The following is a 24,458-nucleotide window of genomic DNA, read 5'->3' on the forward strand; positions in this document are numbered from 1 at the left end:
ATTATAATACAAAAAAAAAAAAAAAAAACATAATCAATAGGAGACTGACTGGAGGAGACAAAGTAAGATGTGCTTTAGTGTGTGCACACGCATGCACATACAGATCAATGTTTATGGGCTCTGAATGTTTCTTGGAGCCTTTTCAGAATATGTACATCGTGTCTTTGCTATTTCTCCCTCTAGTGGAGGATATTGCATAATGTGAAAAAAGACCTGAGTCAATTGTTTTCCAGTTGTTAGGAATCTGTCTGGTTCCTTTCAGTGTCACAACGCGGTAACTGAGTCTCAATTCTGAAGCCAGGTCGTCAACTCAAAAACCCAAACAGGATTTCTGGCCGCTCCAGCTTTTATGGTGGAAAACTACTCAAATCCTTGACTTAAATGAAAGTGGTGCTGTCATAATGGAGCAAAAAATGGAGTGAAAAGCTTAGCATTTCCCTCTGAAATGTAGCCTCACCAAGTGGAGAAACTCAAGTAAAGTGCCTACACCTCAGTTTTTTAAAAAAGTGATACTTCAGCATTGTACACATTTACTGGTATTTGTTGGTCAATATCTGTTTTCTACCTTAAAATAGCTGCACCATTTTGGACACTCTTAAAAAAAGAATGCTTAAGTGAAACCAAAACAAATATGGGCTATTGTGCATACTTCAAAAGATTTTTTGAGCTTTGTGCCACCTCTCAAAATTGTGTTGTTTTCTGGTCTCTGTTTACTTCACTCATTTTGGAGGAGTACACTCCCACTGAAGCGCTCTTTCTTCTTGGGAAGGAGTTAATGAACCAGAATTGGTGGATGTATTACACACGTGTAGACCAACAAATACTGCTGTCTGCGTAAAATCCTGAGCTCAATTTAAGTACAGTGCTTGAGTAAATAAACTTATTTTCCATCTCTGAATTTATGTAACTGGTTTTTGGTTCTCATCATTGGCATAGGAAGCAAGTAAATGGCTCAGGCTCAAATATACAAACACATTCCTGTCTTGCTTTGTGTAGGATTACCTGGGCGCAGGCAGCTGTAGCACTTTACAAGTACCAACTGTACTACAGCATGGGTGGAACGTTTAGAATGACTCCGTTTGGTTTAAAAGTAGACGTTTAACCCGCTCAGTAACAGGTGCGAACGAACATGATGAGGAGTAAGACCATGGTTACAATGGTCAGAGCTGAAAATAGGAAGATGAGGCCGGCGAAGACGCTGCTCGCCATGGGGGTGACGTCTCTGGCCTCAGATGGGATCATGTTGGACATACTGAGCATGTAGCCCAAACTCCAGCCCACACTGGTGTCCTTCACCTGGACAGAGCACAAGACAGCAGATTAGCCATTTTGCATTTTGTGTCTGAGATTTTACATGATGCACCTTTTTGTCTGAGCGCTGTTGCTGCCACAAGCCTGTTGTGATTAAGTTAAAGGAACAGTTCACCCAGGTTACACATAAAGATATTTTCTCCACTTACCCCTACTGCAATTTATCACGCTAGATTGTTTCAGCTGCAATCTTCCTTGTCTCCTGGGACACTAATACAATGGCGCTGGGCAGATTTGTGGAGCACAAGCTGCAAAAAATGGACACGTGGAAAACTAAACAGCACCAGTTCTTCTTACAAACAATGACATGGATAGTGAACCGAATCCACAGAGAGTTTCTTTGGGAAAAATTTCCTGTGTAGGGGTGGATAGATACAGCTTGCCGGTGTTCTTCAGCAGCAAGCAGATCAAGTGTCCATGCTGTTGTTTTTGGACATAAAAAGCTGTTGCTGTTTTTCACATGTACATTTTTGACAGTTTGAGCTCCACAAATACCCATGTAGCCTCACTGCACTGGGGTGAGGGTAGACAGGGAAGACTGGAAACCTCCCAAATCAGACAAAAACCATCTGGATGGATAGATTGCACTCGGGATAGGCGGGAAAATATCTCTGTTTTGTTTCCTTTGTATTTTGGTTGAACTGTTTCTTTAATAATAGAAACCCTGCGGCTACACATGACTCAGAGCATCCAGCTAATTTCCAACGAAAGATTCCAAGTGAGTCTGTTTTCTCACTTCCTCTTAGAGATGTTCAGCTCGCAGACACCCCAAAGGCATGAAGCAGCACACACAGCACAGTAACTCGCTTGTTGGTGGGTCTTGAAATCAAGGCCATCGCCTGCTGTTGAGGGAAGCCCTTGTTTTTAAGTGCAAAATGGTAACTGCAATTTGGAAACAGTGCCTGTAATGTGTGACTTTTTAAGAGTTATTTTCTTCTTAGATGACTCATTAGTAATGGAGGGGATTCTCACAGACTGGGAATCTCCTACTGTTGAGGGAGCTCCATTGTAAAAGAGGCTCCATGTCCCCCAGGCATAGGGGAGGAATAAATTTTCTGCCTTTCACTCTTAACTTTTTGTCTGCAGATGATGAGTATGTCAGCCATCCATCTCTGCTGGATCTCAATGGGTGGCCCCATCCACTTACCAAGAGTATCTTGTGAATTTCAAACACATGCAATGAAAGATGCTTGAGCAAGAGATGTTGGTGTTCAAAACAGAGACAGTACACACACTATGAAGATTTGATGATGGAGTTAATCATATGAAGGACAACTGAAGGCAGTAATGGCGATGATGGATGTACAGTGGTGGAAAAAAGTTTTCAGACACCCTTAAAATGTTACACAATCTCAAATATTATCATGAAATATTTGTGGAAAAATCTTTTTTGTGTTTCAAAAGGTGTGGCTGCATTAGACAGATACAAACAAATACAAATTATATTTTTTTGTTTATTGTTTACAAGAAAAACTAACAAAACTAAATTCTTGACAGTTTAATCTTTATCTTCAGGCGTGTTTCCTGCGTTAGGTTCCTTGTTTTAGCCATTTTTGTGTCTGAAGAACTTTCAAATGTGCTGGCTTTATATAGACATGAAGCTTGGCAACAAAAATTGTGTCTTTTAATAAAAAGAACGGCCTTCATCACTGGTACCAAAGTGACACAATACTCGAAATGTATTATGTATTTGTATGGAGCCAATCAATTTTAAGTTTTTAATGGCTTTTTTTAGGATTTGTTTAGTATTTTGGCTGTGACTGTACTAAAAGAAATTGCACTTGAAGATGTAAGAGTGATTTGTTAATGCAATATTTCACAAATGCATGGGGTGTCCGAAAACATTTTTCCACCACTGTATAATGGGGAAAATTATTTTTGTGCTTTCATAAATTGGATGCACAAGTGAGCAAGTGTGGCATCTTTGCTTTGTTTTTCGACCAACCTGTCTCTGGAAGGCAATGTTTTTCCACGTGTCTGTGTCAAACTTGTATCCATTGGCCAGCAGGGTGAGCACATAGTGGCCTGTGTAGCAGTAAGTCTTCAGGTGCCGCTCAGACACCCAGTGCTTCTCTTTCGTCAGCTGAGAAAGAGAAAGAAAGATCAGACTTTAGCATGCTGTTGAAAAAAAAACCTGCCTCTTTAATGAGTTTAAATGAATGCTGAAGACGGTGAACAAGGGATTGAGCAACAGTTGCCAAAACAAACTTGTTCAACATGTATCCCATTGGCCTGTCATGTCATGCATGTCAACAAGTGCCCCTCGTGTGCCATATGAATAATTTTAGACCTTAATTTTAGAAAATTAGCCTTAATTAAATTAGCGTTAATTGGTATCTGTTGATTGAATCAGCATTAAATGTGCCAATTACTAGTTCTATTTGATTGTTCTGTCTTTAAATGATGAATAAGTTAATGATTTACTAAATGGATTTCCACTTTGTTCTCTTCTTAAAGACTCTCACTGTGCCATCTGAATAATTATGGTGGTAGATTATTATTCATTCATTAATTTAATAATTGATTTAAAAACCTTTTATTAAAAAAGCAATAGAGAAAGATGTTCTTGATACGCTGGAATAACAGGTGCTAGGAGAATGACAGTGCACGCCATCTGCACTACAAATTGTCTGGTGCAAAAACCCTCCTCATGCATCTGAGAATGGTGTTTACGGTTTTATTTAAAGAAGAATAAAATGAGCATTGAATGTGTCAATTGCTAATTATATTTCTTTAGTCAGTTTATATATACAATAAGTTTAAAAAGGTTTGCTTTCATTTTCCATCTCGCAGTTTGTGTCTTGACTTTGCATTTCACGGTCTTCTTTCCTCTCCCCTTAAAAGACGGCGCCCTCACTGTGCGGTCATGCAAGTCAGCAGCTCTCACAGACTACCCACATATGATAGTGCTGTTTGAATTCTCCCATATCAGTGCTGGTTTGGCAACATCCGGTTTACGTTCTAGCTCCTGGCTTCTTGCACTTCTCTCTCTCTTCCCTCCAAATATGAAACTCTTTGGCAGAAATCCTCCCCTGTGTTCCTGCCTCCCACCCACATCCTTCCCATCTCTCTGCTCAGCCAATCACCATCTTGTCATTGCAGCCGTTGTCTGTGCTGTTTTGATTTTCAGCCGATCTAGAACTACACTCGCACCCCTCGCACCTTTTGGGCACCCCCACCCCCTTTGGGTCATCTAGCAGGCTTTAGACAGCCAGACCATGATGTTTGTCCTTACTTGGTCTGTTTTGAACTTGTCTTACTTGTTTTTCATGCCTGTTAGCCAGAGACATTGCACAACATTTGCAACGATCATTTTTTATTCTGCTATGGTTATTGTTACTTGATGAACTGGTGGAATCAAAAGAAGGTTAGATATACAACGCCTGGGGTGCTGGAGATGTTTCTGTTCTGTTTGGCGTTACAGACTCACAGCTGTTAAGTGTTTGTGAAAAGGGAAACAAAAGGAAAACCTTTCTTTCTTTCTTTCTTTCTTTCTTTCTTTCTTTCTTTCTTTCTTTCTTCCTTTCTTTCTTTCTTTCCTCCTTTCTTTCCTTCCCTCCCTTCCATCCTCTATCCTCCCTCCCTCTTTCCTTCACACTGTGTCAGTATGCAGATTTGGGACACTTACCACCGTCCAGTGTGTTTGGCAGAATTTCTCTACTGCAGACTTGAATTCATCCAGCTCTGATTTGAATGCATCCACACTCGTGTCACTGAGCAGCATAGCCCTGGCAATGTAGTAGAATCCAGCGTATGCCTGGCAGGCACAGAAAGATTTACAGTGAATTATGATGCATGAACCCACACACTGTTGCCTCAACTAGAATTTGATTAGGCTCCTAGTTTCCCTGGAAAATAACAAAGAATGAAATTCCTTGTATTGCTGGTCCGTGTCGTGTTTGTCATGTTGATGAATGAATGTTTTCCTATTCTTTTGCAATGACTGAACACTGCTATGAATGCAAGCATCAGCTGACTGAAAAATGGAAAACTGTATTGCACTGTATTACAGTACAGTGGATTCCTTTGGCAACTGTGTGCAGTTGTCACTCATCCCATTTCCATATTTACGATCTTCAAAAGTTTAATTTCTACCATGTTGCATTTTCCTGCATTTTATGTTGCATGTTGCATTTTATGTAATCATACTAACACCATCTGGCCAAACAACTCAATATTTTTTCAGTGGCCATAGGGCTGCATTGTAAGAAATTGGTCAACAACAACAAAAAGGGGGCAGTTATATCCAAACAAAAAGAGAGTTCTTCAATACACAAAAGTTGTTTGAATGTGTCAAAAACTGAGGATTTGTCAGCTCTTATGTCTGCTGACGGGCTAACAAAGTTTGATGCTGTTGTGTGAATCCACTGAGATGTTATACACCATTTGGTGAGAACCTACGACTACAACCACACCTTTCCCCATGGCCAACCTTTCAACAGTTTTATGCCAATCCATTTATAGTAGTTTAAGATATATAATAGATAAACAAGCAGATGTAAAGAAGTCAAAACATAGCCCTTATCTCTGTTGGTACAGGTAATAAAAAAAAGACAAATTATATGGATGTGCCCTGTGTGGTAATCAGTCGGGTTAGGATTAATGGTTGAGTGTGTTTATGTGTGCTGTACGTCTACAGATCTGCAGCTCCGTGTGTACGAGAGAGAGGGTGTGTTCATATGTGTCTGATAATCTATCTGCATCTGTCTGCACATGTCTGTCATGTCCCTTCTTTGCATGGCATGTTACCATAAAGTCTCCTGTGACTGGTGGTTGCTCAACTCCGTTGAAGGAGCAGCTGGCACTGGAGCAATTCTTGAAATCAAACAGGGACCTCACGATCCTCACGCACTTGTCTGCGTCTGGGTCTCCCACCATGACAATGTCCTGGTCTGGGTTGTAGTCCTCTGGCTTCTGTGTGCACTGAGAATTGTAGATGACTGATGCCTTTGTGGTGGTGTTGTAACCTTCAGCATAGCAGGGATTGTAAACGTAGGTCCGGTTCTGGGATTGCTGGAGTGTTTAGAGAGAGACGAAAAGAGAAGAAGAGGGTTGAAGGACAGGGGAGAGAGCAGAATGGCGAAAAGAGGATAAAGCGGTGGAAAGGAAGAGTTAAGAGGCACTGAGGAAGAGGTGAGAGTGTAGAGTTTGGACAACGTTGTTTATGCGCAGCCAACAACCTCTCTGGATATTCTAAACACAAACCTGAGAGGGCTCTTCTCTGTGTTTAAATGTTAAAAAGAGATAAGGGGAAGTTGTTTTGCAAGAAACCCATGTCAAAACAGGAACATAAAAAATCGGAAAATATAGCTAATGCACAAATCTTTGCCTCTTCATTTAACTCCACAAGAGGAGAAGTAGCTATCATTATTAATTCACATTTCCCATTTGAGGTGATAAAGTGCCTGTTTGACCAACAGGGAAGATGTGGGTCCTGGCTTTATGACCAAAGTAATCGATATATTAATAGCAAAAACCAAAGGAATCACAAGCACGGAAGATGATTTCAATTTTATTATGAATACTAGATTAGATATACAGTCCTGCACTACATGGATCTGAAAGAACAGCTTGTGTTCAGTCAGGGTTCACTGGTGTATATAGTGAACTCATCCCGCTATTACTCAGGAAGACATCACACACATAGCAGATTGAATTATTTTATGCTTCAGTAGACATTTTAGAGCTATAAGATACTCTCATTGTATCCCCCTCTGTAATTACTATACATTTGAAGTATTTTCTTAAAAGCTACCAGAAATAATGCATTTTCTCCCAGACTAGCTTGATGAGATTAATGGTCTGATCAATACTCCTAATGACATAATGCATCCCTGACTGGTCTCTCTCTGCCCGTTAGCAGCTTAGGGACAGCACCGTTCACTGATGACCTCTTAACTGGGCATTAATGGATTTTGCATATACATGCACAAGGACACACTTACTGTAAATTCTCCCAACCACATGCATGCACCAAACCACACACATAAACCGAGAAGTTCAGGAAATAGCCATTACCAGACTGAGTCACTGAGAGATATGACAGGGGTAAGTCCCAACAGCACTTGCATAGATATACACACACCAAAGAAAAATTATGTACCTTGATTACTTTGTCCTGAATCCGTTTGTCCATCTCATTCTTGCCATAGCAGAGGAAACTGTGTGTGTAGACATTGTAAGGATAGCCATAGAGCCGGACCTGCAAGTAATCATCCCCCCGGAGGTCTTCTTGGACTGCAAAGGCAATTTGGGTGGAAGCTCCACCAAGGTCCATGGACCCCACTGTCTCTGCCCCATGAGGATTAACATGTGTGTTCCACAGGTGCCTCTGCAAACGTAATGGAAGGAAAACTTTTGCTCAGGTAGAAAGGAAAATAGTCCCCAGGGAAATGTTTGCTTCACACAGCAAATGATCATTTCCATGGTTTACAAATGGTGATGACATTTCAAACATTCTCCTCAGAATGATTTGCAAAATTATTTGTTGCAATGTAAAATGTGGGTAAATTGTAAATGGGCCAAACATTCCAAATGACTGGTATGGTCCTTTAAATAATTTTTGGACCCTCATCGACCAGAAACAATTGAAGCACTGATGCAGCTATCTCCTCCAACATGGCATGCCTTCACCTTCCCCAGCATCACTGTTAACCTCTACCTTGTTGTACTTACCTCCAGGAAGTTTCCCATGAGGTAGTTGACAGTGATCCACCCATACAGCCCTTCTTCCTGTCCAGAGATTATGGAGGCATTTTGGAACATGAAGGGCAGAGAGCCCAGGTATTTTCTGAGGTTTGCCAAGACCTCATTGGACCTCTTTTCATCCTCCATCCTTCATAACAAAACAGAAGACAGGTTAAGGACCAGTGGCAGGCTGTGTAAATGGATCAGAGGCGATCATATTTGGAATCAGAGGAATAATCATCATCATTGTCTCCTTTATGTTTATTGCCTATTACAGCAACAACATCATTGCCTACATTTTTATTCCAGTCATTTACTGTTGATTACTTGCATTAAAAAACTGATCTTACTGTATCCACATGCTGGGTATTGCACAACACAGCTATGAGACTTGAAACGTTTTCACACAAATTAAAGGTGCACTCTGCAAGTTTGGTTTGTTTCCAGTGGGGACCATTTAGACTGTGACCAAAAATGTGGAATAAGCCCAGAACTTATTGGACCTCTTTTCATCCTCCATCCTTCATAACAAAACAGAAGACAGGTTAAGGACCAGTGGCAGGCTGTGTAAATGGATCAGAGGCGATCATATTTGGAATCAGAGGAATAATCATCATCATTGTCTCCTTTATGTTTATTGCCTATTACAGCAACAACATCATTGCCTACATTTTTATTCCAGTCATTTACTGTTGATTACTTGCATTAAAAAACTGATCTTACTGTATCCACATGCTGGGTATTGCACAACACAGCTATGAGACTTGAAACATTTTCACACAAATTAAAGGTGCACTCTGCAAGTTTGGTTTGTTTCCAGTGGGGACCATTTAGACTGTGACCAAAAATGTGGAATAAGCCCAGAACTTGATGGTTCTCATAGTTTACATACTTTTTCCTCATTTGTATCAGTTGAACAGTCCTTGTTTAATCAACCCTCAGGGATTTGCAATGCAGCTTTAAGCAAAGTCAAACAAAAACAAATGTAAACAAGTAAACCTAAATAGAACTGTTCCGTGCGCAGTTCTGCAGCTCCAGAGTGCAGTTGCACCATCTGGATGTCCCGTTTGTGAACCCCCGCCTGCAGTGTAAACATGTTCTACTGGAGCGTCCTGGAGGCTCAGCAGGCTTAGAAAATATCATGGGGTGTGTGAAGACATACCATGTCAACACATACTGTGAGGCCAAATCTCTCTGGTCTTCCCTATCACCCCTCACTCTATTCTTGGTGGATAAATGCCCTCAAGATCCTTATTTCAACATTTCCTTACTGCAGCAGTCTCATTCCAGCAGTAGCTCCCAGGAAGAGGGGTGTTTTGTTGTGTTTTTCAGGAGGAATGTTTTCGGTGACGTTGACCATGCAGGCTTTGAAGCCTTTCCATGATGCAGCATCTTTCACTGGGTCAACCCCCATATCTGAGATGCCATTACCTATGGACACCAAGCGGAGCTGAAATCAGATTCTTACATTGCTGCACTAGAAGCATGACAAGAAATGGCTGAGTGAATGTGCTCTTAATAGCTTAGGTTAAATCAACTGAATAAAGGTTTCTAAAAAGTTCTTGGTGTATGCCTTAGATTTCAAATATATTCAACAACCTTAGATTTTCCCATGGAATTAACTCAAAAAAAGTTCCTTACATTCAATAACCCAATTGCCTTTACCCTCACAGTTTCATTTTATCATAATTTCTCATATTTTTATGTCACAATGTTAATTTTTATGTCAGAAATTAAAATGGGCCAGCTGTCAAATTTAGCTCAAAAATCTGCAATTCACTGCTCTCATATTAGAGAAAATAACTCACCAGCAACTCTGCAGTGCAGTACCTCTTTCACCACTCCTGTTTCATTCTTTTTCTCCCCCGGCCACTCATACAGGTACACGGTGGAACGGGACGACCCGGAGTCTATCACTATGCCGTACTACAGGGAACAAGTGAGAGCGAAAAACAGAAAGACAGAGAGGCAAACAAAGAAAGTAAGGAGAAACCATGAAAAAGAGATGGAAAGGACAGAGAAAGAGGGAGATAGATGAATGAATGAATTTTTTTCCTTTCAACTCACTCAAAACTCTAATTTGCTCTAAAAGTCATTCTGTGTCACAACTCACCACTTAGTTCTTATTCTGTATCTTTTTCTAACACTAATCCTTTCATGATCCCTGTGCGGTCACAGAAATATTACAGGGTCTCTAAAGCCTTGACTTTTGCATTCCTGAATTTCTGTTTGTAACTTTGCATGATATCTATCTATCTATCTATCTAATGCATTCATTACAAAAGAGTGGGAATAAAGCATCAGCATTTTCAGAGGCAGACATCTAATATGTTTCATTCTCTTTTGTGCACAATCATCATATGTTTACTATTAAGGTTTCCAGTTGGGCTGATGTAAAAGTCCCATATTATCACAATTGCTTCCCTCAAGGACTATAATGGTGAAATTAAAAATGCAGGGCATACTTCTGCACAGCCCCTCCACCACTACCACCCATAAACCACACATGGTCCATCAGGGTAAGTCGACCTGAATGCTCACAAACCTCTTACTCTGACCTTGTCATTGACGTCTGGATAATGTTTGGCTCCACATACCCGGAGGGAAATTTGCGTGGGGGGGTAGGGTATCTGGTTTAGAGAATGTGCTTGTGTGTGTGCATCTCTGCATACAGCATGCGAATGTATTTGTGCATGTATGTGTTCACCACCTCCGTGTTGTATTCTTGAAACCTCCACGTGTCCTGGATAACCGCGACTGCAATAATAGCAGCAATACTGCCCAGGAGGAGAAGCAACACCACCACGAGACGACACCTGAAGCCCATTTGCCGTTTGGCAGCCATTTCCTGTTATGGAGGAAGGGCAGACAGATCGAAGCAAATTGAGAAAAGATGCGTGTTTTTTCACTGTGAAGGCATCTTAGTGCTTAAACTGATGATACAAGGAGAATTTTACAAGGTGTGCAATAATATTAAACTTTATAGCACTTATCAAATAGACTTCACAGACTAAGTGAAGTAAACCAGAATAGCAAAATATGTTAGGATTAAGTAAAACTATGAAACTCATTTTGAAGAACAGTGGTTAAAATTAATCGATAAAATAAAAAAGAGCGATCAAAAATTTAAGATTAAAATATTGGGTTAATGTTACTGGCAGCTGTGGTGCCATTGCTAAATTTGGTGGGAAACAATGAGATAGGGATGTACAGTATCAGGAAGAAAATGTAAAGAAAAACTGCAGTGAATCATGAGTTTCCTTTCCGTCAAAGTCCTTCACCTGAGCCCTATGTGCTACAGAAGCCAATAGACACAGCCAGTTATACTGATAACCCGGCTAATTTTTGTGTTAGGTTTCTCTAAAATGTTTAATTAATTAGTGGCGTGTCTTTTACACAGACAAAGAAAATGCCATGTTAAGTCACCACCCAATATTCAGATTTTTCCAAGATTGGTTTTGTGGCTTGACTTAATGGGCCCAAGATCAATGCTTGTTGATACCAATGTCTCAGATGATGGGTTTGAGGGTGTAAGCAGGCCTTAGTACAGTACAGCCGTTTGACAAACATCAAGTATATCGGCTGCTGTCAAATGACAACCTTCTATTTCACAAAGCATCGATGGTTTTGGTTTTGCCTTTGCCTTTTGTTTTCTTAAAACTCAAACTTAAAGTGCAGATGATGAGTGATGAAGCGATCTTCATGGACTTCATGTGGATCAAATTTTGTCTTCCTGAACTGTGAGAGATTATATCATATTATATTATGTCTCAATCATCAGATGTTTTCAGGTTCCCATAATTGCTTCCAACAGCAGCATATTTACAGCTTCATATCACCTGTTGTTGCAGGTTATACAAGCAGAACGTCTGTGTTATGACAACCCCACTGGTGGATTAAGTTCCTCAGGTCATTTATCTACCTCATTAGGCAACATTACATAGCTTGCCGGAACCTGTTCAAGGGTTAGGCTTGTATTGGTCATGGATTAGAGAGGGTTTTGGTAACCAGCATGTGCAACATGCAGCCTTTAACCAAGATACAAGGAGGCATGAAACAGTCTGAAAATTTCATGTCACAATCATCCTGGCAGGTCACGAAATTATCGGAAATTCACCAACATCAACTTTCTGTGATTGTTTATTTTCGCGATCCACAGTAAAATCCTATATTTTCCCATCCCCATCCCCATTCACAAGCAATGAGTCACTGAAGAAATATTAACTCTGTGTGCGCAGACGAGCAATTGTAGTTAAAGCAGCCAGCCATTTTCAGCACAAACACTGGAGAGCTGCTGGGCAGGTGAATGATGGGAGATTTATAAAGTGGATAGTGCTCCATCAAAGATTCCACAGCCCAGGCAGACAATGAAAAACCTCACAGGAAGATCAGACTTAGACTTAGAAAACTTTAATGTTTTCCATGATGATCTGTGGCAGTCATTACATCCCCTAGTCAATATATCCCACCTCCCCTAGTCCATGTATTCACCTCCCCTAGTCCATGTATTTCCTTGAGACTCCCCATGGCTACCACTCCTTGTTTAATTGAGTTGTTGCCATGGAAATAAATGGGTGTTTGGCTTGTGTCTTTCTGATCTTAGTTTCCATCACACCACAGCCTTTTCCAGAAACACGACATGCCTTGCCAGACTCATTTCCGTTTGAGCCTCCAGGGTTAGTTCATTGACAAAGAACAGTGTTGTAAGCCAAATCCACCACATGCTGCCTTGAGAACTATTTACATTGACACTGAGTAACAAAATGATGTTTTTCATATGTTGACATGTGGCTCACCCACCAGTCTGTTGTTCACATATGTATTTAACGTGTATGATTTTGATAAGGTAGACACTCCGTAACACCCTCAATAGCACGGCACATAATGCTCTTTGTCTGTCAACACACACACCCTCCCACCCACTTGTATTCTCACACAAGGTATCATTTTGGTGTCATTATCTACATGAGAGCTGTTTAATTCTCTTGTTCTGTCCTGAATGCTGTTTTACTCCCCCTTGTGTGCTGTGCATGCATTAATTTCTCCATGTCATGTTACGTAATCATTTCAGGGAATTCCTGTTGCTATGTAACCTGGATTTGTTATACGTATGCACAAGGGAAGACAACAGAGAATTCATTTAAAAAAAAAAAAAAAAAAAAAAACATTAAGGAGAGAAAAAGTATTATTGTTCATCTACTTGTCTCCTTCTTACTATTTATGTCACTGTAACAATGAATATAATTAGGGTTCTCGATCCTTTGTTTAACCCCGTAAACTCTGGTTTCCCCTAACACTTCTCCCAAAGTAGTTTTAATGTTAGAGAATTTTTTTTGTTTGTTTGTTTGTTTGTTTTATGGTACAGCGATGTCACATATATATTCTCTATCTGCAGGTTGAAGCAGATGAGACAGCTACTTGATGTGTCATCAGTTTCTAAACACACCCTAAAAGCTCTCATCTGTTTGGCTCCAGCGGAGTAACAAAGAGTGCTGTAAAAGCAGGAACCTGTAATTTCAAAACATAACAAACCCTGAATTGTACTAATCACAGTCCAGATTCAAACCTACCCCACTCGTGAAAAGTGGGGTAGGTTTGAATAAAGCTCAGCTGCACAGCATGCGTTTGTAATAATGAAGCCACCGAAGGGACCCGTCAGATGCTGATAAAGCTATAGCGTTCTCTCTTGTCAGGAAGGAGTAGTTATAGGTGGTTGTGACAGAGTATGTTTAAACGTTGCATCAGTGCACAGCGGGTTACAACTGCTATTGCTTCACACCATATTGGTGTTATTACATTCTCTAATTTGGCATGTAGGAATAAGAAGCTAAAACTCTTTTCTCTCTCTTTCTCTCTCTCTCTCTCTCCCTCTCTCTCCCTACTAATCGAGTCAATATTTAACTCCCTTGTTGTTGACATGTCAGGTTATTAGCAGATCTGGACTGTGATTAGTACGATTCAGGGTTTGTTATGTTTTGAAATTACAGGTTCCTGCTTTTACAGCGCTCTTTGTTACTCCGCTGGAGCCAAACAGATGAGAGCTTTTAGGGTGTGTTTAGAAACTGATGACACATCAAGTAGCTGTCTCATGACTTAAACAGATGTTACCTTAGTTTGCTCAATGCTCCACATCTATGAGTTAGTTACATAATAGTTATAAAGCCTCTCTTGCCAAACCAGGCTTAGCCATTTGGCTGAATTCTCTTGGTGGCCATATTCTTATAACATTTTGCATTTCATTTCTTCGGCTCGCGTCCATGAACATAAACTATTTCTATATGTGGGAGACAAAGCTGGCTGTCAATTACTGCAATGGGAAGAAGTATTGGAGATATATGTCTATGTGATACACACAGTGTGTTTAAGTACTTACATTCTTAGCCTAGTTTCTGTCACTGTTTCTGTCACTCAGTTGCAAGGAACACTTATCTAAGTATTTATTTCTTTAATATGTCTTATGTACTGTTTCACCTTTTTTCACCAGTAATTTTCAGCAAACTATTAGGCTTTAAAGACCTAAAGCGCAACTGCATCCTTGTATGTTGCAAAGATGAAAATCAGAGATTTCCTTGCACTGACTGAAGTGATGATAACATTTCTGACTGTATGAGTTATGAGTATCTGCTACTCGTCAGCACAAAACAATATAATAACACAATATTAATCCAAAATTACTACACTTAAGTACAATGCCAGTAGCGGTTTTTGACATGGGCGAAGCGGGCAGTCGCCCAGGGCGGCATTTTTTCATGACACATGGGGGCGGCACAAGTACGGGTAGTAGCATGGAAGGGTAAAAGGGAGTAAAATTTCGCCTAGGGCGCCAACATAGGCAGAGCCAGCACTGTACGAGGCTTCAACATTAATGAAATGGACACCTTGATTTTGACTGTCCCAATCATTTACTGAACAGACACTGCATCTAGACTAATGGAAAAATTAATTCTAAAAACATAATATTAGCACACTGCACTGATCAGCCTGTGGTCAGTGTAATCCTTAACATCACAGCAAAGTGTATGTGTGTAGTGTGTATTTGTTTTGGCTCCAGGTTGTCTTAACACCTACTTCAAGATTTGCTTGCACAGACCTGTCAGGGGCTGTCCGTTACACCTGCTCTACAGCAGTGGAATTTATACTTCCGCTCCACTGATAAAATTCCTGAAATAAGAATTTCTGTGGGGCCCAAAATTTGTGAATCATTATGTGCAGGAAACTGAGCCACAAGCATCTATCTCTGGGAATTCAATGACTGCACAGCATAGCCAACAAACTGAGTTTGGCCATCTGAGTTTGTCAAGATAAAAGAATCAAATGCATCTTAGTCTGGTGTTTTTGCTTGTTCTAACCAGTCCTGAGACAGACAAGAAGGAAAAAATCCAGTATGTCATTGGCACATGCAGTCTATTACACAATCTATTGTGTTAAACTGAATTAGACTTCACAACTCTCTGCACATTAAACAAATTTACTAAAATAATTTCTTTGTCACTTTGTCACCACTTTCATTCAAGCCCTGGGGGTTTCCTGTGAATGAAGGAATGAGGAATGAGTCAGAGAGAGAGAGAGAGAGAAAAGATTTTCTGAAATTGTTTGTTCCTACCTGCAGAAGGAGGTTGGGACCGTGGATCCTGGTTGGGAAAGAGAGTGAGACGAAATAGGAGAGCTCTAAAGGAAGGTAGATAGAGCGAGGGAGTGAGTGGTCAGCGAGTGAGAGAGGTCTGAAGATTGTAAGCTCCTCATTGATCTGCCCACAGGGATAGGAGTGGTGTACCCCAACAGAGGCAGGGGGGGGGGGGGATGGGAGGGGTTACACACTCCAGCTTTCACCACTCCCACCACATGAATAACAGCCAGGACCGCTTCCAACACACGAGGAGTACAGACAGGCAATGACTGATAACAGACTTGAGACCAAGAGCAGTTGTTTAATAGTTCGTTGATATATTCAGTGGAACAAAGTGCTAGACAATTTACCATTCTTCACACAGGCTATCACAAAGTGTTTGATAGGCTTGAATTGAGGATATCAGACAATTTACTGTAATTGGATCTTGTTAATGAAAAGTGAAATTGTAGTGACCCCAAGTTTCACAGTAAGATCACTTTGCACCTGGTTCCTGTCAGATCTCAGGATTGGGACTCAAGTGCAGATCGTAGAAAACGTTTTAATGATAAATGTTGAAAATAAAAGGAAGGCGACAGGAGTCCAAGGAAGAAGAGGGGAAGAGAACAAAGAGGAAGCTGAGCAACTAGGATGCCACGCTGCACAAATGTCTTTTTTTTTTTTACTGTTTACACATGCTGTGAATCCCCCTGTGGTGATGTCAGGTAAACAATGATGTGGATGTAAATTTATAGTCAAACCGTTCACACCTGGAATGACGAGTGACAAACAAATCGTCAAAATCATTTTGGTTTAAGCCACCAAGCAATCTAATTTTAATTAACCCTGGAATGAGTCCAGGCATGGTGACTGTTGATTTAGATTGACCAAGCACTGATATTGCATTATCTAATTGTCTTGTTGGAATAATATCTCCCCTCTCTTGCCATCATGTGCACTTATTCCAAGACAAAGCTTTATCAGTCCTTGTGTGCTCCAGGTTTTACTTCAAACCCAAGGCCAAACTCTGAGTCACTGCTCTATCCCACAAACGTTACTGTCACTCATAATGGAAAATGAGGCCATATGTTTGTTTTGCTTTCTTTGGCAGACAGTGACAAGAGCTGACAGCATACTTTTAATTGCATGCTCTTCTGTATTTGTGTGTTTGCGCACGTATGTATGTGTGTGCACATAAATGTGTGAGTGTTTGTGTAATGTATGGTTTCTGCAGCACTTTTGAGAAACATGAGAAGTGTCTTCATACATGTGTAAGTGTGCCTATGTTTGTGTTATGGTGAGGGTTTCATTTTCTGGGGGGAAAAAGAGAAACCACAATAGAGGGGAGAGTCATTAGATTGCATCAGCGTCTCCAATGCAGATCAATAAGCAAAACAACCTCAACCAACTCTCAACACAAAGCCAAAGCAACCTATCCTCAACAATTCTACACTCCGATACTCCCATTCATTAATTTAATTTAGCAGTTAGTCGCTATCTGTCTCCTTCTCTATTGCCCCAGCTTTCTCGCTCTTAGCTCTCATCTCGCTCCTCTTTGGAGCCAGATCCCACAACTAAGATGTCAAAGGACAACAGTCTAAAGAGGACTTTTGCCCAGAGCTACCAACTCCTGCCTCGGAACAGGGTTAACCCCGATTTTACAGGGTTCAAAGTAAAACTCTGGAACTCAGCCTTGGGCTTATTGCAGCATTGTGAAAGTCAGACTGTAAAATTCCCAAGTTAACTCAACACTAGGCCAGGAGGTCCCTCTTTTCAGTCATATTTCTACTTAATACATTTGACTGTAATGCAACTGTCAGTAATGTAAGGCAGCAGCAATGGCCCAGTTTCCCCCACAGGGATCATTAAAGTTTCATCTTCTCTTCTCTTCTCTTCTCTTCTCTTCTCTTCTCTTCTCTTCTCTTCTCTTCTCTTCTCTTCTCTTCTCCTCTAAAAGCTGAAGGTAAGACTTGTATCATAGCATCATTTGTAACCACCATTTGTAAAAACAGGTGATCATCATTATTTGTTATCACTGCAGTTTTATAAATCCACTGGATATCATCATATTTCTGTGTGGGTGGTCCTCTGGTGTGTGGGCTGACCAGAAAGACACTGACGGGGCCAGTCAAAGTGAATTAAATGTCTGATTCATTGAGCAGCGAATGAGGATATATGAAGATATTTTTAGCTGTCTAAAGTGAGATCTGACACCCAGTGGTCTGAGCAAACCGGAAAGATAGACCATTGGCAATTAGATTTGCACTGAGAGAGGGAACAGAAGGAAGCCAGAGAGCTCCTGCTTAATCTCATGTGTGTCAGGCCCCCTAGATACATACTCATTGTCTATCCTACAAATGCTCTATACCCTATTGTAGTTCTTCCACTGAACAGTTAGATGTTGTTAGAGTTTGATGTAACCATGCATGTTTTATATGGGCAAGCTGCTGCTGCATTCCTGTCCAACCCCAAAGACCCAAATTCATAAATAAATTCCTGCAATGCTACTGCAGGACTGAATGCTGGGTGACATGAAGGTAACAGTGACAACCGCTCACCACCCACTAACTGAAAAAGAGTGGGGATTTATTGATGCACACATACCAGCTCTTTTAGGAAGCTTCACAGCACACCTCCAGTTTAAAGCTATATGTGCAATTTGGCAAAACTGTGTCTCATTGGTTGACACAATTAAAACAATTTAAAATGAAAATCAATGCCATCTAAGTGTAGTTATGTTGTTTAAGAGAGCTACATCTCATCACTTGAGGCAGAAAAATGTCGATGTTAAACTTAGTATCAACTTTGCATCAAACCAACCTAAAACCCTAACCTTAACTGAGTCAAAAGTCAGCTGAAGGTCTATCATTAGTATGCTGATTATTTGCATTGGACGGGATATCCATCTTTTCCAATGAGGCTGGGATTGTCCAGTTGTGCCTGTCTGCCATCCTAAACCCTGGTCTCCTATAAATAAAGTTTTAGTTATGAAGACAATAGCCAGAGGGACCTTATATTACCTATTGTAATGTGATATTACATACTGCAGACATTATGTCAAGCTCAGGCTAAGCTGTCTATTTTGTCATTCAATCAGAGATATTCCTGAGTTTTCATAAGGCTTAGGGTGGTAGAAAACCCCCTCATGAATATGAGCAACTCTCTCAAAGCTAGAAAAAACATAACCAAAGACCCAGGGCAAACGATCCCATGGAGCTGCTCTTTCATTTTCTTTAAAACCTTTTAATACAACAAAATGTTTTTTAATGGTACTAACAGTTGTCTAGAAGCAAATATATTCCCAAAAAATCATTCTGGATATTGTGATAGTGATTTTTTTTTTTTTTTTTTTTTTTTTTTTTTTTTTTTACCATAAGAGACAGTAGTGAATATTTGCTAATACAGATCAGAATTTCTTAAGACATGCAAATGGTGTTTGAAATTTACTAGTGTTCCTGTTTAGGAATGGGTGAATAATCCCATGTGGTGTCTGCTTGTATACTGGAATATACCATCATCCTCAGACCATTACCAAGGCACTGAAAGTCCACTGAGATTTGAAAGGCTGCCCACAGAAGTTCTAGCTAATTGTATATCTGCGTCTAAACCATGCTTTCAAAACATCCTAAGCTGACACCCAGCTGAATTTCTGCTATAACGCTGAGAGGAAATGTTGTGGCTGTATTTGTGGCCAGATCAATTAGAGCACAGAGGCACTTCAAATCCGCAGAAAGACCCACTGCTGCACTGTTTGAAAATTTCAGCTAGAACGGTGGTTGATGATAATGGGTGTTGCTCTTACTTTCCAATTTCTCTTTCAACTTGCTCTTGCTCTCTCTCTTAAGTTGCTCTCTGTGGCTCCCACTAATGCTCACACATCTGCCAAACTAATGGCATCTCAGTTTCTTTTTTGACTCCCACAGTCTACCCCTCAACCAATGTAATTTGTTATGCATTCCATAAACCACCATTTTTAATTGCATATACAAATTCATTCATTTCTGTGGTCATACTATTGCAATGGATTCAATTCAAATCAATAACAAAAAAATCGATACCTGAGACTTCTCTCAAGTCCATTGCGTATCACTGTCTTTGTTAACATAATGAATATAACGAAATCGCCTTAGTTCACTATTCAAAAGTGTAAAAAAAAATCTCTGTATTGTGTCTGATGGGCAATTATGATGGTATGTCTAAGTTAAATGTTTGTGGCTCTTGAAAAAGGCATAATTAGTGAAGTCACAGTAAGACGTAGAAAATACCTCCCTTTTACTCAGGAATCCACTTGGCACACCTGCTACTTCAGAGTAAAATATTTTGTCATTTACCCCTCAGATTAGCTGGACACTTTTAACCTACTTTATAAACTGTTTAAGGCCTAATATCATGTGATGGTCTGTGATTGTTGGATACCAAGTGCATTCTGTAAAGATCAGCTCAAAGTTCTTGATATTAAGTTCTTGATATTAAAGGGTCAACATATCTGCTGAGTAAAACTGTCACACTTTTCTGCCACTTTGACTGTGTAATGGTCCATCTGCTGTAAATGAATTTAAAATTTAAGAAAAGATCCTGTTTGGCATTTCAGTTTAACATCACAATGCTGTCAGCTAACTGTTATAAAGTTTTCCACAGTATAACATGGCTAAAGCAACATGTTTCTGCTTTCATATAAAACGAAATAACAATAATCTGTGAGTTACTTAATGTTCCCTCACAGACTCTATATTTCATATCCATATTTTGCCACATTTTAAAAGGAGCACCATCAAAAGTCTCAAGTTATATTTTCCATTGTATATTTTTTGCTGATAGCAAGGCCAGAAACAATAAGCCAAGGTGTAAGGATCTGACTTTCTCTGAAAGTATTAGCTGTACTGTAAATAGAAATTACCCTGATATATTTCCAGTTCTGTGAGTACCTGTGAAGCCTTACCTCGGCTCCTGAGAGAGGTCTTTGCATTCACTGCCAGATGAGGTGGTGGAGGCTTTATAGTGTCGACCCCCTGTAAAACCCCTTCATCAACGCTGCTCATCTTCCTTTAAAACCCAGCAATAAAGACTGAGGCCTGCTGGGAATGTGGTGAGAGGGCTTCACATGTACTCATGGAACTGGGGTTACCTCCAGGGTAACTTGTATTTCTTTGTTGTATGTGCTCTGCCGTCTAAGGGACTTCGCTATTGGGTCACATTATTACACACTATTAGTAGGATGAGTGTACTCTTCACCAGCCAAAATTTTGAGATCATAGCAGTCTCAAACAGTCCCTCCTGAGGATCTCGTACCTTTGTCCAAAGTCAGTGAGGTCCCCCCAGACTGTGCGCAGAGTATAGCATGGGACACTGAATCAGCAGTCTTGGTGACCAAGAGGCCATCAGGCTCTCATCTTCACCTTAGGGAGGTACTCCTTTGTCTCCTTTGTCCCACTCCCAGCCCTCCAAGGAGCAGTAGGGACCATAGGCAACTGCAGGGGGCTTGGTGTGAACTGAGAATACTTGAAAGCAGGCGTCATCTTGGGGCAGATGACAATAATTAAGGCTTAGTGCCTAGCTGTACCCACAATGCCACAGTGCAGTCGTCATTGGAGGTGGAGCACAGTGGAGCCAGAGGGAGACAGGTACCCATCCCCTCGGAAGTGGAGGAGAGAAGGGCGCGAAGGTCGTCTATCAGGTAACGGTACTCACTGCATTGTCTTCAGAGAAGAGGACAGTGGGGGACAGTGGAAAACTTGCAAGAAATAGTACCAACAACGTTTGCAGGGATAAGTGGCTGTGTTTTGAAAAGTATTACCTGAAATGCAATGTGCTTTATTGATGCTGAACTTGGAAAAGTTATTCAATAAAATGTATATTCATTTGGAACAGGGTGTGTTAAAATAGTTTTGACTTTGACATTGTTGCTTTCATGTGAGAGCCTTTATCACATGATTTCTGAAACGGTTGACAGTTTGTAAGGTACTCTATTACAGTGTTTTATGACTTCCACGCCTAGAAACTGAACAAACCGGGCACAAAATCAACCACAGCCACATCGTCACAGTCTGGTGTGTTTGGATGTAGAAATCCCTGGAGTGGGTGTGGTGTAAGTTGGCAATTTGATATCACTCACTAATCCCCACTGATATCAGGTCACTTTATGCTTTAGCAAAACAAATATTTCACGGTGTAGCTTCACAAAAAAAAGTGCTCAACAGAAGAGTAAGCACACATTAATGAGGCAGTGATTCAATTACTGGCCTTTTCTACAAAACAAAATGACACTGGAAACTACAAGACTCCTCTGCCTCTGAGGACCTTATCACTTTTAATCCAATCCAAGTTTGGAGCCTCCTGGTAGATTGGTGAGATAAAGAAACTCCACAGTCCACACAGTGTTGTCGATGCACTGACGTGGGTTTGAATCCCTGTCCTGTCCTACTTTGCATATCACCTTTTTCTACTTTTCTGGTCTTTTGTGTCTGCGAACAGACAAATCTCAAATCTAACCAGACAGAGGGCACAAATCTATCGGTTTAGTTTTGGTTTATACTGAACACACTGATTTGCATACTTGCAAGTACACACAGATGTCTGATGCAATTATGTCTTCAGCCTTAATCAGTTTACAGCACAGCACGCTGACATATAAATAAAATTTTGCAGGAAAAAAAATCTTCCACTGGGTATCAAAATTACCAAGCTCAAGATTCAAATTTCATTTCATAAATTTTTTAGATAGATAGATAGATAGATAGATAGATAGATAGCTAAAGATGTACATACATACATACATACAGTGTATACATACAGTGCGGAAGCGAGCTAAATCCCTGAAGTTACCAAAGTGGAAAAACAGACTTTTTGATAATGGTAATGTCTACATAATATATAAAATGCTTTCCTCCTCTTTTCAACTTCTGTTTCATCATAATTAAGCCAATAGAAAGAAATCCCAGGGCAAGATGTAATACAACCCCACATCTCTTGCTTAGTGAGGTTGTGAACTAACACTCATCTCGCTGGTATCAAATTATTGAAAAGGAAACACTTATCCTAATAGGATCCTAAGCATCAGAAATCACAGCACAGTTCACCATAAGACATTAAACGCAGGCCATGTAATGTGATCTCTGATGTCTCGGGTGTAGTTGTGACTTCAGATTCAATTATGAGCTGATGGCTGCAAGATTGCAATGTTTTCCCTATCTGATTCTTCCCAAGTGGAAAATGTCATTGCCAAGCGTTCAGCTCATAACCTTGTGAATGATAGACTTGATAGAAGGCTGCTGACACAATCTGTGACCTACAGTGGAGTACAGATGATGCTACAGTAAGACACTCTGTGCATGAGCGCATGTGTGTGTATGTGTGTGTGTGTGTGTGTGTGTGTGTGTGTGTGTGTGTGTGTGTGTGTGTGTGTGTGTGTTTGTGTGGAGGTGTCCTGTTAGAGCTCGCTATTAAGCCCAAATCCAACAGGACCTGATAGAACTGGGTCACAATAAGCCAGGTTTCATATTCTCCCCTTCTGCCTGCCATTCAAAATGCCAGAGAGGAGATACCTTGGGAATAGCCTTTCATCCTAAGAGAATCAGACAGGATTTATTTATTTATTTATTTATTTATTTATTTATTTATTTATTTATTTTTTCAGCTAAACGAGATGCCAGGCACAACTTTATCCAGATTTTGATGACATATTCAGTCTAGTTTTTTTTTGTTTATGTCTTACAGTTCATTTTTCTGCTGTAGTGGACATCATACATCATCATACATTATATTAGGTTCATACATTATACATTATATTTTGCATATGTGGTTTCTATAAAATAATTAAACAGTATAATTTTCACTGTGATATGTTAATTAATAGCCCTTTTCAACACATCGCCTCTTTAGGTCATACTTAGCTTCTCCATGTTTTCATTTCAATAATTCCAATGTAACACACTTTTTCCAGTGTTTTACTCTGTGATTTCACTGTACGCTTTTACATGTTACTTGATTATTCATGATTACTTATGCCCGTGCATACTAAATTATCCCCATAAACATTGAAATATTATATTTGTTACACCATAACAAACATAATAACGGTGGTAATTATTATAATGGCAAAAATTCTAGAACAGTGTCAATAATTATAATGGTAAAAATAATTCTAGTATAGTTACAGAGGTTAAACAGAACAATGTCCTTTTGTATCATTTGTTGCAGGAAACATAAATTTTCTGCTGGCCTATTTGAAATTCCATTGAGATGTTTTTATATTATTGATTTATCCACTACAGTGGACAAATCTGTAATTCCTTGAAAATGAAAGATACTGAAAAACATACATAATTTTTTATTTCTTTACACATAAAACAAAACATCACAAAAAAATACTTTATGATTCACTGTAATGATTCATGCATGAAGGGGTTAATTGCTCATTTCAGTGCTTTTTGTCTTGTTTTGTGTTTTAAACTTAATGCATCTACATTTGGACTGGATGCTGCAGCTCGTTGTATAGTCATCTTCACTCAGAGAGTCACTACATCCTCATTATTTTATTAAGCCCTTGTCTAATTTTCACTGAAACAAATAAACCAATACGTTTTATATAAGGTGCAGAGTTGGTTTCTGTCACGTATCAGCATTACAAACCTCCATCCTCTTCTTTGTGCCCGCAGGACTTCCATCTATTTGACTGAATGACAAGTATGCTATTGAATGGCTCCTTATTAGACATCATTTATAAAGAATTGGCATCTGGCTGATATACAATCCTCTCACACAGAAGCCTGCAGAGCTCATTTTGCCATCCATTTGTTTAGGCATCAATCACATCACAACCATTTGAGAGGTACCCCATAAGACTGTGTCTGAGCAC

General features: G+C 40.0%; 1 protein-coding gene across 1 annotated transcript; it reads right to left on the reverse strand.

Annotated features, from left to right (window-relative positions):
- Positions 1 to 124: 124 nt before the first annotated feature.
- Positions 125 to 15,723, reverse strand: entpd3 (ectonucleoside triphosphate diphosphohydrolase 3). Its single transcript, XM_030071530.1, has 10 exons — positions 15,602 to 15,723; positions 10,709 to 10,846; positions 9,807 to 9,924; positions 9,270 to 9,429; positions 7,987 to 8,146; positions 7,415 to 7,642; positions 6,061 to 6,324; positions 4,940 to 5,068; positions 3,257 to 3,394; positions 125 to 1,296 (listed from the first exon to the last, which is right to left on the reverse strand). The coding sequence occupies exons 2-10, from the start codon at positions 10,841 to 10,843 to the stop codon at positions 1,108 to 1,110; spliced, it is 1,521 nt and encodes a 506-aa protein (XP_029927390.1). The 5' UTR covers positions 10,844 to 10,846; positions 15,602 to 15,723; the 3' UTR covers positions 125 to 1,107.
- Positions 15,724 to 24,458: the final 8,735 nt, after the last annotated feature.

This window comes from Myripristis murdjan, chromosome 16 (assembly GCF_902150065.1).
Source record: "Myripristis murdjan chromosome 16, fMyrMur1.1, whole genome shotgun sequence".
NCBI lineage: Eukaryota > Metazoa > Chordata > Actinopteri > Holocentriformes > Holocentridae > Myripristis > Myripristis murdjan.

Coding starts and splice junctions, on each gene's coding strand:
- entpd3 (XM_030071530.1), bottom strand. CDS start 10,843: ATGGCTGCCAAACGGCAAATGGGCTTCAGGTGTCGTCTCGTGGTGGTG. Junction 7,643..7,986: donor TCATGGGAAACTTCCTGGAG/GTAAGTACAACA, acceptor TTACGTTTGCAG/AGGCACCTGTGGAACACACA. Junction 3,395..4,939: donor GCCAAACACACTGGACGGTG/GTAAGTGTCCCA, acceptor TCTCTTTCTCAG/CTGACGAAAGAGAAGCACTG.